General features: G+C 31.9%; 1 protein-coding gene across 1 annotated transcript in view; it reads right to left on the minus strand.

Annotated features, from left to right (window-relative positions):
- The window catches only part of KCNT2 (potassium sodium-activated channel subfamily T member 2), a 549,106-nt gene that overhangs the window by 348,483 nt on the left and 184,930 nt on the right, over window positions 1-15,693 (minus strand). The window contains exons 6-8 of the mRNA XM_044674907.1: window positions 6,054-6,128; window positions 4,664-4,747; window positions 1,950-2,044 (exon numbers count right to left, since the gene is read on the minus strand). Coding sequence (XP_044530842.1) covers window positions 1,950-2,044; window positions 4,664-4,747; window positions 6,054-6,128 — 254 coding nt within the window. The remainder of the gene's footprint in view (window positions 1-1,949; window positions 2,045-4,663; window positions 4,748-6,053; window positions 6,129-15,693) is intronic.

Below are 15,693 nucleotides of genomic sequence, written 5' to 3' on the forward strand. Positions count from 1 at the left end.
CACATCATACTGCAAAATGAGTTGGCCTGTATCTAGGACTTTTAAAAAATAGACACAATTATCAGTAGTCATCTCATTTTCTGGATTTATTTTTCTGTAGTCACAGTAGCAGATGCCTATAAATAGAAAGTGCCATTTCATATAGAAATATCAAACTAAGGCTTCTTGAACTATTGCTTTACATAGTTTTGCATTCTAAAATAAAACAAAATTCCAGACCTTTATTTAGATTGATGCATAGATATTTGGCTTTGTTTCATGCCTAGGATTACACAGAAACATCATTATAGACAAGGTGGCTTTGGTGATAACAATTTAAAATGACAGTTTTCTTATAGATCCTTATGCTTTTAAACGCTAAGAAATGTATAAATGGAGATTTTGAACCTTGGACTTCATCCCCCATAAGTCCTTTAGTTTTCCCAAAATTCCCTTTAATCTCTCCTGAGTCTCCACGTTTGTGTGGTCACATTACTGTTTTATATTTAGCTGTAACTCCTCCCTCTTTCTCTTTTGCTCTAGCGAGCGAGCTAAATCTCTTACTTTAGTTATTATTAATAAAACTTTATTAAATATAATATTTAGTTATTGGATATTAATTTTGAATTTTTAAAAAATTAAAAATAAAGGTAGCAGATGTTTCTTCTTTACTTGTCCAAAGAATATCCACATGCTCTGACAAAAAAAGTGGCTTATAATGTTTACATCACCTAGTTTTCAATAAGATACTTGGTGAACAAAGATTTTTTTTAATATATTGCATTTTCTGTGAACATTTGTATCCATTCTAAAAAGAAAGACAACATCCAAACTAATGAACAGAACACATATTTTCAAGACACAGCAGGTATAATTAGAGTATTTGGTTTACAGATAATTTCTTAATATAACCTTCCTTTCTCAAATATGTTGGAATAAGTCCACACAGCATAAATAGGAGACTGGACGATAATTAAGGTAATTAACCTAGTTAATTTAATACATGTTTAATTGTCACCAAAGAGTATAACAGGCAAAAATATTGATTTTAACCATTAACATTTATTAACTAAATTTAATAATTTTCTAGATCCCATTTTATTTTTTGCAAAATCAAATGACATATTTGTAAAATGCTCATCACAGTGCCTGGCACATAGTGAATTTTTAAGAACAGACTTATTTTCTTCTCCTCCCTGCCCCTCACATTAGTATTGTGTCATTCACCATATCTAAAAAGCACAAGCAGGAAAAGTTATCTCCTTGCTCATGCTGGCCAACCATGTTGACTATTTTTATGAAAAATATTGGAATTATTTCATAGGCCCCATCTCTTCCTTCCCAAATGAGTTAATAGCTCATTTATTTTAGGGGGATATGGTTGTACACACATTTCATTTCACTGATGTTGGGAACTCTCAGTAAGTAAATACAGATTAGCAACTTGTAAATGACTAATAATCATAAAAAATTATCTGGGTCACTGAGAAGTTAAGTGAATTATCAAGGTGCACAAAGCAAGAATAAGTAAAAGGTAGAACCTGAACCCAGACTCTTTCTAATTCAAAACTAAGCTCCTATTCTTTTTGCCATTATGCCTCTCTTCCTGAGGAAAGAGATAAATGATGTACATCAGTGGCTAAGGATATTATGTCTGGCAAAATGCCTGAAATGAAATTAACACTTCTGTATAAATGAGTTGTGTTTATCACTTCTCTTTGAGGAGTAAAAAGAGTAAAAAAGAGAAAAAACAAATCTCATGATTGATTTTTATTTCTATAGAAGATTTGCTTCCTTTCCATAATCTTCATTTTTCAGAACAAACACCAATTTCTAGTGCTCTTTTCAACCAACTATTAATTAAAAATTGATTTAAAAAATTACTATGCTTTCCAGAAAAAAAATCAACACATATATTATCAACACCTCATGACCAGTTGAAAAAAACAAAAAACTACTTTGCATCTTACCAGGTGAAGATAAGACAAAGTAATGTGGATATTAAAATCAAAACTTGATTAAACATTGCTGATTGTGTCCGCTGAATGGCTCTATGAAGATCATTCTGAAGTAAAAGTAAAGACAACTGATTACTCTTTGCATGTGTAAAATTTACATCAGTTCATGTACAATACTTTCCTTCCAAAATGCATTTACAAAATAGTTGTTTAGAAATCTTACTGTACCACTTTTTTTTCCCTTAAGACTATTATTATAATAATTATTTGGCCTCAATCTGAGTTTCTCAATAATGAATAGGGAACTTTCTCTTTGGCAGTGCAGACTTTCAATTGTTTTGCAGATAATAAAACTGGAGAAATGAAAGGCTAATTGATTTGCTCAGGTCATATATTCAGTAATCATCAAAGGCCTCACATACAATGCTAATGTGGCTTCTCACATCTCCTATATAGGTATTTTAATAGTCATTCATAATAGACAAAGGAAAAAGTAGTTGATAAAGGGCATCCCAGAGGGAAAATAAAGAATTGTTTTCATCAGCAAAAGGTTGTCTAAAATTTTATAATTCTGGCCTTACTGAGCCCCTCAGCATTTCTTTTCTAAACATGTGGGAATCATAGCTTCTTCCTGGACAAATGGTATGGGTAAGTCTTACTTCTTAAAAAGAAAAAAATAAAGTAACGCGGGAAGAGATAATAGATGTGAAAATGTACAATCAACTTCTTTTGTTTTATGATAATAACACAGAAAATAGAAATTCATTATTTTTAAAACTTCATTTTGGGTATAAATTCAACATCTTCCCCAAAAGCGTCCCCCTTCTTGAGAAAATTCTTAGCTTGTAGCCAAGTTCACTGGGTTGAGTCTCATCTCCTATCATTACTCTGCTTTCCTTCTGGGAGAGGAGTAATCAGCAGAAAAGGGGACAACAGATCTTCATGGGCAAAGAGAAGCTGAGGGAAAAATATTTCCAAAAGGAATAATCAAGGTGTAAATGAGCATTGCCTGTGTTAGACCAATTATTATCTGCATTTTAATTTGAATCGATGGATCATTTTTTCTTTTATATAACTTTTCCAAGTAACTATTTGTAATATGAGTTGGCAAAGGGTTATTTTATTTCAAATGTAATTTGTGTTATTTGTACTTAGTGAAACAAACATTTCCCTTTTGTTAATTAAAAAGGCATCCAAATGGCTCTGTAAAATAACCCACAGTTACTCACACCCTATTACTTTGCTTAATCATTGGCCAAGAACTTACAGGAGACTCAAGTGACTACAGCACAGAATTTTTTAAAAACATTTGCTCACTTATGAAAACCCAAATGTTCTCCAAAATGTTTTGACAGCCAAAATTTGTGTCAGAATACACTTGTTTGGGATGTCTGAAACATGTTTGTCTTCACCCAAGACATTTTATTTTCCAATGTAGCCTTGGCCATAGTATCCTTGTTTCCTCCGCATAAAAAATAAAAAAAAATGAATACTACCCATTAATGACCTGTATGCCAGTTGAAAAACTCATTTGCTTTTTTTTCAGCTACTGTAAAGATATCCATCATCACCCTCCTAATTTATTTTTTCTTTCTCTGTTTCCTATCCCCTCTTTTTCCTTGGAGTATTCTTACTAGGACTCTAGATTCCCAGAAATTCAATAGACACATTCTTTTGGAGTCATTGATCGAGCTTCCAAACTGGAATGGGTATCATACCAGAACCTATGAAAGAAGAACTTCAGCTTTCTCCTTGGGGTAAAAAGACCACTTTACAAATTTTATGAAATATTTGACCACCTATAAATAGAAGTACTAAACATCTCCTATAAACACTTCTCTGGCTGATTATTTTCTAGTTTGTAGATACAAAAGAGAGCCAAGAGAAATTGAATCTAAATCTTGGATCTATAACTCAATACCTGTAAGATCATACACAAGTCATTTCACTATTCCCAGATTCAGTTTCTTCCTCTATGAAATATTAGTACTTGCTCTCTCTTACTTGGGATTTTTGAGAGGAAAATACATTATAACCTTAAAAGTCCAATATAAATTGTAATGATCTTTACCATCATCTCCCTAATATCTTTAAACTACTAACAATTAGGAACATGATTTTGACCATGTAAGCAAGTTGTCTAAGTTTGATGAGGAACAAGGACAATGTGCCATTGGTTTAGTAGCCTCTGATATCATCTGAACATTCTGTACTTTGCCAGGACATAACGTTGCAGTTGCAAACAGGAGTGGGGTTAGGGTAAATGGCGTAAAGTAGCAAAGACTGATAAAATTGATGAATTGAAATTATGGGAATATTCCCTGTCTGTTTAGTTCTAGATGCTCAGAATAGAGAAAAACTTGGCATAATCAACTTGCCAAGGATATTTTCATCTGGAGCACTCTTGCTTTTTCTAATTAACCTTAAAAATTATATCAAGACATTAATTTTTTTAATCCCATAATCTCTATACAATAGAATGAATAAAAAACACAACTAAGTTCACTACAATATGAAACAGTTCACTACAATATGAAGCAATTTTGTTTTTAAATTGAATGAATTTGACACTAATAAATTATTTAGGGGGTATGAGAAAGCCATAAAAGGAATCATTAACAAAACAGGGACCTAAAATCAGTCTATCATGTTTAACCTAAATACTAGTAATGAATTTGAAGTAATGCATGTTTTTAATCATAATTTCAGTTTAACTTTATACTTACAATCATATTTTCCAAAGCATGTTTAGCAAGCCAACAATTTAGAAATACAGGGATGAATAGATTTCTTAAGGAAGGCCAGAATATCTGGAAAATAAATTAAAACTAAAACCTTTCTGTCCAGAAAAAAATGACATCAAGCAGACTTAAAATGTTTCCAATACAAATAAAGTCAAGAAAAAAGTGACACTCATAGAAAAGCTCCACAAATTTGAAGGCAACGCATGAAACACATGAAATATTCTCCTCGTATGAAAAATTAGGTCCATGAAGCTGAAAACAGTAATAAGCAACAGATAAAAGGCAGATGCAGTCATTTTCATTGGTTCTTTAAGGCACTAACATCTCTTAGGGAAATGTGACGTGGAAGAAAAGAATAGCAATGTACCCTCCAAAAATAATGAAACCTAAATAAATAAATTGTTCTGACAAGTATTTTCAGCAGAAATCTAGATAAACATTGGATTTTTTTACCAAAGATAACATCAGAAAATGAAACAGGATGAATTCCCTATGATTACTGCATTTGCTTTCAAATATTTTGAAAAGTCTTGAATTGTCCAATGCTCAATTGATTTAAAAATTAACCCACTCATTTTATTTAATAAAATTCCAGATTTTTTGTTTACATTAGTTATTTAAATTTTTTAAAAACTATCTGAACTGAGCTATAGCTGGAGAGGTTGTTCAAGAGTTTTATAGCCATAAATATCCATTTAGTAGTCTGGCTCAGTCCAATTTAGGTCATGATTGAAAGAAGAAAAAAACATATCACCTCACATAAACTGTTACAAACCCCGAATTCACAATAAGTCATTTTATAAAGAGGCAACAGCTCATTTAAGCTGAAATTCCCTTTTGCACATGAGAAAGTACTGGCTGTACATTCATGGATAAACCTAGATGGAGAGAAGAATTTCTGGCAATTTCCTGGCAGCCTCTGTACCGGAGAGAGAATTAGGATCAGTAAATTATGTTGAAGAACTAAAAATATATAAATCAATGCTAGTTTAATGCATACATGCTTCTAACACTGCTTCACAATATTTTAATAATAAATATAATATTTATCCTTTTGACCCTGTTGCTAAAGGTTTAAGCATTAGGTTTTATGATTATATGGCTTTAAAAGGTGAGGAACATGGGACAGACATACCAAGTGCTCTCTATCTAAAGATTGCTTTATTTTGTAACAATAGACAGCATCCCCATTAATTTTCATTTAATCCCAGAATCCATCTACCTGATATTAATTCACTATATCTTTCTTTGTTAACACAAGCATAATATCCAGTCATCCAAAATATTAAACTTATTTATTACCAATTTTTATTCATTATTCCTCAATTTAATTCAAACAGCATGCAGTTTTTCTTTCTTTTAGTGGACTTACTGAGATGATGAAGGGGACAGCATTAATTATTTCCAAGATGAAGGGTATGCGTAAGATCTGCTCCCAGATATTTCCCTTTTAGGAACAAAAAGAATAGCAATGTAAGAAAGGTATATTGAATCCCATCAAGAAGAGAAAAATGACTAAGTGTAGAGCTTTCTTTGTCTACAATGGTACGTATATTAATATGATGTGGCCCTCAAAAAAAATGTATGGTGCAACAGCAACTAAGTTTGTTTGGAGACCCCTATTATAAGCAATTTACTTTTATAATTTTCTGCAAAACTAAGAAATTTACTTATATCCATAGAATTACATGAATATTTTATTTGCAGTATTTTCATTCCAAAATTTTTATGAGCATAGTTATAGCCTAAAAATTTGTCCTATTTGGTGGCAATTTCAAATATTATTTAATAAATAATTACACTGGAAGCAGCACATAATAAACTGTTCTTTTTTCATATCACAACATGAAAATATTTACAAATAGCTATCATGTCACTACTTCTAATCTATTCCTCATATTATTGAAGTATTCTATTTTATAAGCTCTTCAGAGGTTTGGCAGCTCCTTTCTAAATACTTGTCTTTATAATATGAATAACATAGAAATATGTTTTGAACAATGATACATGTATAACCCAGTGGAACTGTTTATCAGCTTTGGGGGGGGGAGGGGAGGAGAGGATTATAAGTTATGTAACCATGGAAAAATATTCTAAAAAAAATTGTCTTCATAATTCCCAGGCTTGAACACAGTATTTTAGATGTGGTCAAATGCCATGATATAATAGGTAAAAATTAATTTGCAAACCTTAAAGTGCTATATAAATATCTGCCATTGTTTTTGTTTGGGTATTTACATTTTGGTCAGAACCTATATTTTCTTCATCATTACAGAACTCCCAAAAAAAGAAACTTCTTCCGCTGCTTTAGCCCAGCAATTCATCTATAATTTAAAGTCTCAGAGAGTGGCTAGGGGACTGAGATGTTAAGTGATTTGCCCATAATCACACCAATAATATGTGTCTTAATATTAACATAGCTCTTGGCTCCATATCTTTCTGATTCGAGTGTAGCTCTCTATCCTCTGAATCTCTGTCCTTCAGCTATTATTATTAATACACTAAATATTTATTATATTCATTATTTACTTGGTCTGTAGAAGAGACAATAATTTCTTTGTTATTTGTAAGTGTATTGCTCAATCTGGGTATTATATTTCAGTTAATTCACATAAACTAATGTCTTTAACATGAACTACTGGAATCCACAACAACTCCAAGGGACCCATAATGAAAATTTCTATCCACTTTCATAGAAGAAACCGACAGTCTGGATATAGTTTGAAGCATACCATTCTTCACTTTATTTCCTCCATAAATGTAAGTAACATGTGTCTTCTTTCATAGCATGACAAACATGGGAATATGTTTAAAAACTTTTCTAGTTACGTACATCTAATTCTACTCTTGGAATATAAAGTTAACTTGTATTACCTTCTGATATAATTGCATCATGAATTTACATAAATCACAAAAGAGTAACTTAAAGAAAAGGACTCAGTAAAGTAAATGGAATAATCACATGCTCCACTTGGAAACCTACAGGATCTGATTTCAAAATAAATAGTCTTGTACTAAGAAGATGACAAAGGGTCAAAGAACATCACCATGGAATGAAGAATGATTTATTGTTCTGAGTCTAAGAAGCAGGAATATCATGCCTGAAATTTATTAAACTTTACTTGGTTTCTTTTTTTTCCTAGTCACATAAAAAATGAATATATTGATAAGACCTGACAAGATGGCAGAATAAGAGGTTTTAGTTGATCCTACCTCATCTGTTTCCGCATAGAAACAAAAAAAATGGATCAAATGAAGTAATAATAACAATAAGAAGAGAGGTGCTCAAAATTTCCTTACTTGATAACATTCTATTTTTTCACAACTTCCTATGCCATATTCCCCTAAACCAACTACTCTTCACTCTCACTAAGTCTTCCAATATCTTCTCATCTCTGTTCTTTTCCATGCCATTGCCCATGTTCAAACTATACCATATTCTTCCTAAAATGAAACCCTGAGTGGTCCCTTTCAATTCAACATCATTTTGGATTTCCTTTTTCTTATCACTGAAAAGACCTTGCTATGCCCTAACCCTGAATTATTCACACCATCTAACTCCTTCCCTCCTATACACGTGCTTCCAAAAGGAACTACAGAAATCATGGTATTGACTGGGCCAGCTAATAAATTTGTGCTATCTAATCTCAATTTGTTCCTCACTGTAACAAGCAATCCTGTTAACCCTCCCAAATCAATTATCCCAATTACAAAAGCTTCTGTTCTCAATCTCTTCTCTTCTCACATCTCCCATATCAATCTTCCTTCTATCCCTTTAGCTGTGGAATTTACCACATACTTCAATGGGAAAAAAATGAGACCATTTAAAGAATGCTTCCTATATTTCTTTTCTCCCTCAAATCTACCAGCATCTAGCATCATCCTCCCTTACTCTAGTTGATGTTGAAGAGAAGACTCATCCCTGTCAAGACCAGCCCTTCAATATACAATCTTGATCCAACCCATTCTTTCCTCTCTTCTCTTCCACAATTCTCTTCTTCTATTCTCTCTCTCTCTCTCTCTCTCTCTCTCTCTCTCTCTCTCTCTCTCTCTCTCTCTCTCTCTCTCTCTCTCTCTCTCTCTCTTTCTCTGTTCCTGCCTTCCTCCCTCCCTCCCTCTCATCTTCAACAGTATATTCTACTCTGGTGCCTATAAATACACCTCATTTTCTCCTATCCTTAAATAACCCTGAATATAACCTACCATATCTACTAGCTAGCATCCTATATATCTCATTTTCCCTTTTAAACTAAACTCCTTTAAAAAGCCATCAACTCACATTGTCTCTGGTTTCTCCCCTTTCATTCTCTTCCAAATCCTATGTAATTTTCATTCTGATCTCTTCATGAAACTGATGCTGCCCTCTCCAAAGTTATTAATATTTTCTGCCAAATCTAGTAGCTTTATCTCAATCTACATCCTTCATAATTTCTCAGCACTTTTAACATTGTTGATCATTTCTTCCTGATGATGATCTCTCTCCTCTGAATTTGTGTAGCATTTTTCTCTCTTGTTTTCTTGCTACCTATCTGACTGATCCTTTTCAGTCTCTTTTGCTGGGCCTTCATTCATGTCATGCCCACTTTAGGTATACTCAGTCTTTATCCTGACTTTCTTCTCTATATTCTTTTACTTAGAGACCTTATCAGTAACCATGGTTTTAATGATTAGTCATAAGTATATGCTTCCTATTTATCTAGTCCAACCAACTATAAATGGATATAATTAGGCACCAGTAATATTCTTCTACAAAAATAAGTTCAATTTAAGCCTGGATGGGGCAATATAATGGTCCCTATGGCCAATTTGATTTCCTTCTCTTCACATTTAGGAAGATAATTTAAGAGGAAAAGTGCTAAATTCAGTCAGAATTTCTCCAAGCTTCCAATTGGGAAAATTTCCCAAAACCTAGGAAAAGGTTGCATTCTCTGCTTAACCTTAAATTTTATACCTATTCTAGTTAACTCTTGGACCCTTTATTTCTGAGTAAACTTCAGTTGACTGGGAAAATATAGTCATAGAAACAGGAGATGACATTTGTATTATAGTGTCTCAAGAAACACAAATATGAGGAAAGGAACTTGAGGAAACAGCTAAACTTTTCTTTTGACCTGTCTCAGCCTAGCTCATCCTCTTCACCATGCCTGTAGAACAAAGAACTAACTTTATAATCTCCCACCTAGCATCTGGATTATTACAATAGCCTAATGACTGATTTCCCCACCTAAAGTAACTTCCCATTCCATTCCATCCTCCATTTAGTTGTCAAATTGATTTGTCTAAAGCACAAGTCTGACCCTGTCACTCTCTTATTCAATCACCTCAAGTGGTTCTCTATCACTTCCAAGATTAGATATGAAATCTCCTATGTGGCATTCATAGTTCTTCACAATTTGGTTACTTCTGTCTTTTCCAGTTTCTTTCACCTTACTCACCACCATATATTTTACCATCCAGTGATTTGCACAAAACAATCGATTCCCTGACTAAGCATTTTCACTGGCTATCCTCAGTAGCTACAACTCTTTCCCTCATCTCCATCATTTGGCTTCCTTATCTTCCTTCAAGACCCAGATAAAATAATACTTTCTCCAAGAAATATTTCCTCATCCTTCTGAATTTTAGTGCATAAAGTAAAAAATGGATCTGTAATTGAGAAATAAATGACAACATCACAAATAAATTAAAGGAGCACAAAATAGTTCACCTTTAGACTTTGTGATAAAGGAAGAATTTATGACCAAACGAGACATAGAAAGAATTGTGAGATGTAAAATTGGTGACTTTGATTACATTGAATTAAAGTTTATGTACAAACAAAAATAATACAACCAAGATTAAAAGGCAAACAATAAACTGGGAAGAAATCTTTGTAGTAAGTCTTTATGACAAAGGGTTTATTTCACAAATATGTAGAAAACTGAGTCAAATCAATAAGGACAAAAAACATTTCCCAATTGTCAAACTGGCAAAAGATCTAAATAGAAAATTCTCAAATGAAGAAATTAAAACAATCTTTAGACATATGAAAAATGTTCGAAATCACTATGTATTAGGAGGGATGTCTATCTTTTGGGGAACAGCTAAACAAGATGTGGTATATGCTTGTAATGGAATACTATTATGTCATAAAAATGACAAACAAGATGATCATAAAAAAAAAACCTAGAAAGACAGATGAATTTAGGGAAAGCGAAGTAAGCAGAATTAGGAGAATATTGCACAAAATAACAACAATAATGTATGATGTTCAACTGTGAATTACTTAACTATTTTCAAAAAGGCAAAAATCCAGGACAACTCCAAGAGACTCAAGAAAAAAAAAGGATATCTACCATCATAGAAGGAATGGTCTGAATGCAAATGGAAATATACCATTCTTCATTTCTGCTGTGAATTTTTCTCTAGTGTAAGCACTATACGTCTTCTTTCACAACATGACAAGCATGGAAATATGTATTATGTGATAATATATGAACAACCTATATTGATTTACCAGTTTTCTTAGGGAGGGAGGAAAAGTGCAAAATAGAGAGAAACCATGGATTGCAAAATATCAGAAAATAAATATTAAGAAATTTTATTGATGTAATTTGGAAAAAAATAAAATTTAAAAAGTAAAAATATAGAGGAAGAAAACACCCTATCAGAATAAGACAAATATAGCCATAGTATTAAAGCCATAAAAGATAAACCACAGAAAGAAAATCATGGTTTAATATCATTAATTAATATTAATTCTAGAATTTTAACCAAAGTTCTTTATAACAGGAAACTGAATTATCAACAAAAGAATTGAGTTTGACCAAGTATACTTTGTGTGAAAGATACAAGATTGATGCCAAATTGTGAAAAGAATCAACATAATCATATTAAGAACCAAAATACAAAAAAAACACATGATCATCTATAGTTGAGGAAAAAGCAAAGTAAAATACACTTTTAGGCTCAAAACCCTAGAAAGGACAGATATACAGGGAATTTTTAAGTCACAAAAATATCTATCAAAAATAAAAAATAAGCATATATCATAGGGATACACTAAGATTTATCCAGTAAGGAGGTAAAGTAAGGATTCCCAGTCTCTCCTCTATTATTTAATTGTTCTGGAAAGATCAATAATAACAATAAGACAAGAAAAAGAAATTGAAGGCAAAAAAAAAGTAAAAAAGAGAATAAAACTAATCCTATTAGCAGATGATATAAGGAGTCACATGGAAAATCCTAGGGAACAAACAAGGACACATGACAATAAATTCAACAAAGTTTTAGCCTAAAAAATAAATCTTTAAAAATCAATAGCATTTTCATAATAATAACAAAAGCACAGAAACAAAAATGAAAAGGTAAATTTCATTACAAAGCAGACAATGAATTCTTCAAAACTAGTGTGTCACAGAACAAATCAAAGAAACAATTACTGATTTCATTGGAAGAATGGCAATGAGGAAACAACATATCAAAATCTATGGGACACAGCCAAAGCAGAACTCAGGGGAAAATTTATACCCTGAGTGCATATATCAACACATTAGAGAGGGAAGAGGTAAATGAATTGGGCATGCAATCTAAAAAAGTAGAAAGAGAACAAATTAAAAATCCCCAGATACAAACTAAATTGGAAATCCTAAAAATCAAAGGAGAAATTAATAAAATTGAATGTAAAAGAACTATTCAGCTAATAAATAAGACCAGGAGGTGGTACTTTGAAAAACAAATAAAATACATAAAATACTGGTTAATCTAATAAAAAAAGAGAAGAAAATCAAATTAACAGTATCAAAGATGAAAACGGTGACCTTACCTCTAATTGGGAGGACATTAACCTAATTACTAAGGGCTATTTTGCCCAACTATAAGGCAATAAATATGACAATCTAGGGGAAATGGGGAAATATTTTCAAAAATATAAACTGCCTAGATTTAAAAAAGAGAAAATAGAATACTTAATCCTATCTCAGAAAAAGAAATTGAACAAGAAAACTCCCTAAGAAAAAATCCCCAGGGCCAGATGGATTTACAAGTGAATTCTATCAAATATTTAAAGAACAACTATTCCCAATATTATACAAACTATTTGACAAAATAAGCAAAGAAAGAATTCTACCAAATTCCTTTTATGACATGAATATGGTACTGGCCAGGCAGACCAAAAACAGAGAAAGAAAAATACAGACCAATCGTCTTAATGAACACAGATACAAAAGTCTTAAATAGAATACTAACAAAAAGACTATAGCAAGTTATCGCAAGGATTATTTACTATAACCAGGTGGGATTTATACCAGAAATGCAAGGATGGTTTAATATTGGGAAAACCATCCATATAATTGACCATATTAACAAATAAACCAACAGAAATTACATGATTATCTCAACAGATGCAGAAAAAGCCTTTGACAAAATATAACATCCATTCCTATTGAAAATACTAGAATATATTTTGGATTAGATGGGTCTTCCCAAGACAGACAGTGACTTATATTAATTAAATTATATAATATTTCTTAATGAAATAAAGAACTTAAATAGCTGTATCAAAATTCAGTTTCCAAGATAGCTCATGCCAATACAGCAAAATGAAAGTATTTCCAAAATTAATTTACATTTTAATGCTATACCAATCAAATCACCAAAAGGATATTTGGTTAAATAATTTTAAAATTCATTTGGAAAAACAAAAGACCTAGAATGTTAAGGGAAAGGATGAAAAGAAGTAATAAAAAAGAGAAGCAGTACTTTATATACCTCAAAATGTATTATAAAGCATCAGTCATCAAAACCATCTAGTATTGGTTAGAAAAGGAGTTTGATTAATAAAAGAAACTAGACAATATAGACCTAGAAACACGAACTCAATAACACATTATACTTAATAACTGTGTTTGATAAAGTAGAAAAGTTAAATTACCTAGGAAAAAAGCTCCTCATCTGATAAAAATTGAAAAAGTCTGGGAGAAATTAGGCCTAGACCAACACCTGATTCCATTATATATTCCAAAATAAATTCTAAATGGAAATACTAGCTAATATTAAAGATTATTCTGTAAATATAGAAGAGAACCATATATTTCTCATAACTAAAGGTAGGAAATATTTTCTAGTTTTTTGTTTTTATTATTTTTTACTTTTTACATTTTTAATTTTTCTTTCTGTATTTTTTATTATATAAATCCTATATTCTGCCCCTCCTTCCCACTCCTCCTGACTCTGCAAGATGTCAGGTAATATAAGTTATACATGGGTTTTCATGCAATACATATTTCCATTTTCATCATGTTCTGAAAGACACATATTACTTACACTACAGAAAAAATTCATGGAGTACAGGAGGTATATTCTTAAGCAAATAAAAGAGAGAAGCAATTACAAAAGGTAAAATAGAAAACTCTGATTACTTGAAGTGGAAAAGCTTTACAGAGACTAAATTAATGTACTGAAGATAAGGGAAATGTGTGAATGGGAAAAATCCTTGTAAAAAATATTCTCAAATTAGAGTTTGGTATTCAAGATTATATATCTATCTATATCTATACATATATACATATACATATATATCTATACATTATATATGTATATATGTGGGTGTGTGCTCACACACATCTAAAATATACATATAAACTGCCATTCTTCAATAGGGAAAGTATTTAAAAGATATGAGAAAATATTTCTCAAATGAAGAATTGCAAAAAAAAGCTGCAAAATATTCAAAACCACATTAAAGAATGCTTAAAATCACTACTAACTGACCCTGGGCAAGTCACTTGACCCCCATTGCCCACCCTTACCAATCTTCCACCTATGAGACAATACACCGAAGTACAAGGGTTTAAAAAAAAATAATAAATCACTACTAACAAGTGATTTGTGTGTGTTCGTTTTAGTTATATCTGACTTCATGACTCCACTTGGGGTTTTCATGGCAAAGATACTAGAGTAGTTTGCCATTTCCTTCTCCAGCTAATTTTACTGATGGAGAAACTGAGGCAAATAGGATTAAGTGATTGTTCAGTCATAGCTAATAAATATCTAAGGCTAGATTTGAACTCATCACGAGTCTTCCTGACTCCAGGTCTGATATTCTATCCCTTGTACTATCTTCCAGCCTAATAACATGAGAAATACATCAATGCAAAGATTACATGATGACAGATGAAAGTGATAACTGGTCAGTTTTCCATACTAAGTGTAAATCTAAATGAAACAGCAACTGAGGATTAATTTTCAAGAATGACAAAGAGCATAAAAATTTTGCTTTTTCTCATTCTAGGTTCATGTATTACTAACCATGAAATATACTCTAAGTAAATAAACAGATATCTCATTTCATTATCAGTAAAGCTCAGTGTTTACAAAGAACAGGTAAAATGATGCAATAGTGAAAGAGCGTTGGACTTGAAATTAGGAAGCAATGAGTTTCAATCCTATCTCTGCAATGATTGTCAAGTCACTTACACTCTCCTAGCCTCATTAATACCTATAATATTGACCTAGCAGGCTTTTGTAACTCTCAACAGATATAATGTCTAAAACATTTTTAAAGACTTTGAAATGCTGCATAAATATAAACATGATTGGCATATGGCATGGTAGATCTGGCCTCAGAGTCTAAAGGACCTAAATTAAGGTCCAATTTCTGACAGTTCTGATTTGATGGCCCTTTAGGCAATCATCTGAGACTATAAACTGTAGAAGAGGCACTATTTTAATTCAGTGAAACACATTTTTCTAAAAATAATAATGAATAAATTAGAAGTAATACCACAGTTCATTTTTGAGATGATGATGATGCCTATTAAGCACCTGTTATGTGTCAATATATTCCTAAATGACTAATAAATAATTTATCATTTGATTCTCACATCCACCCTAGGAGATGGGTGCTATTATGATTTCCATTTTACAGTTGAAATTGAGGCATACAGGATCACACAGATAGGAAATGTCTGAGACCATATTTGAACTCGTCTTCCTTACTCCAGTTTCAGGGTTGTATCCACTGAGCCACCAAA

Source organism: Gracilinanus agilis, chromosome 4 (genome assembly GCF_016433145.1).
Source record: "Gracilinanus agilis isolate LMUSP501 chromosome 4, AgileGrace, whole genome shotgun sequence".
Classification (NCBI taxonomy): Eukaryota; Metazoa; Chordata; class Mammalia; order Didelphimorphia; family Didelphidae; genus Gracilinanus; species Gracilinanus agilis.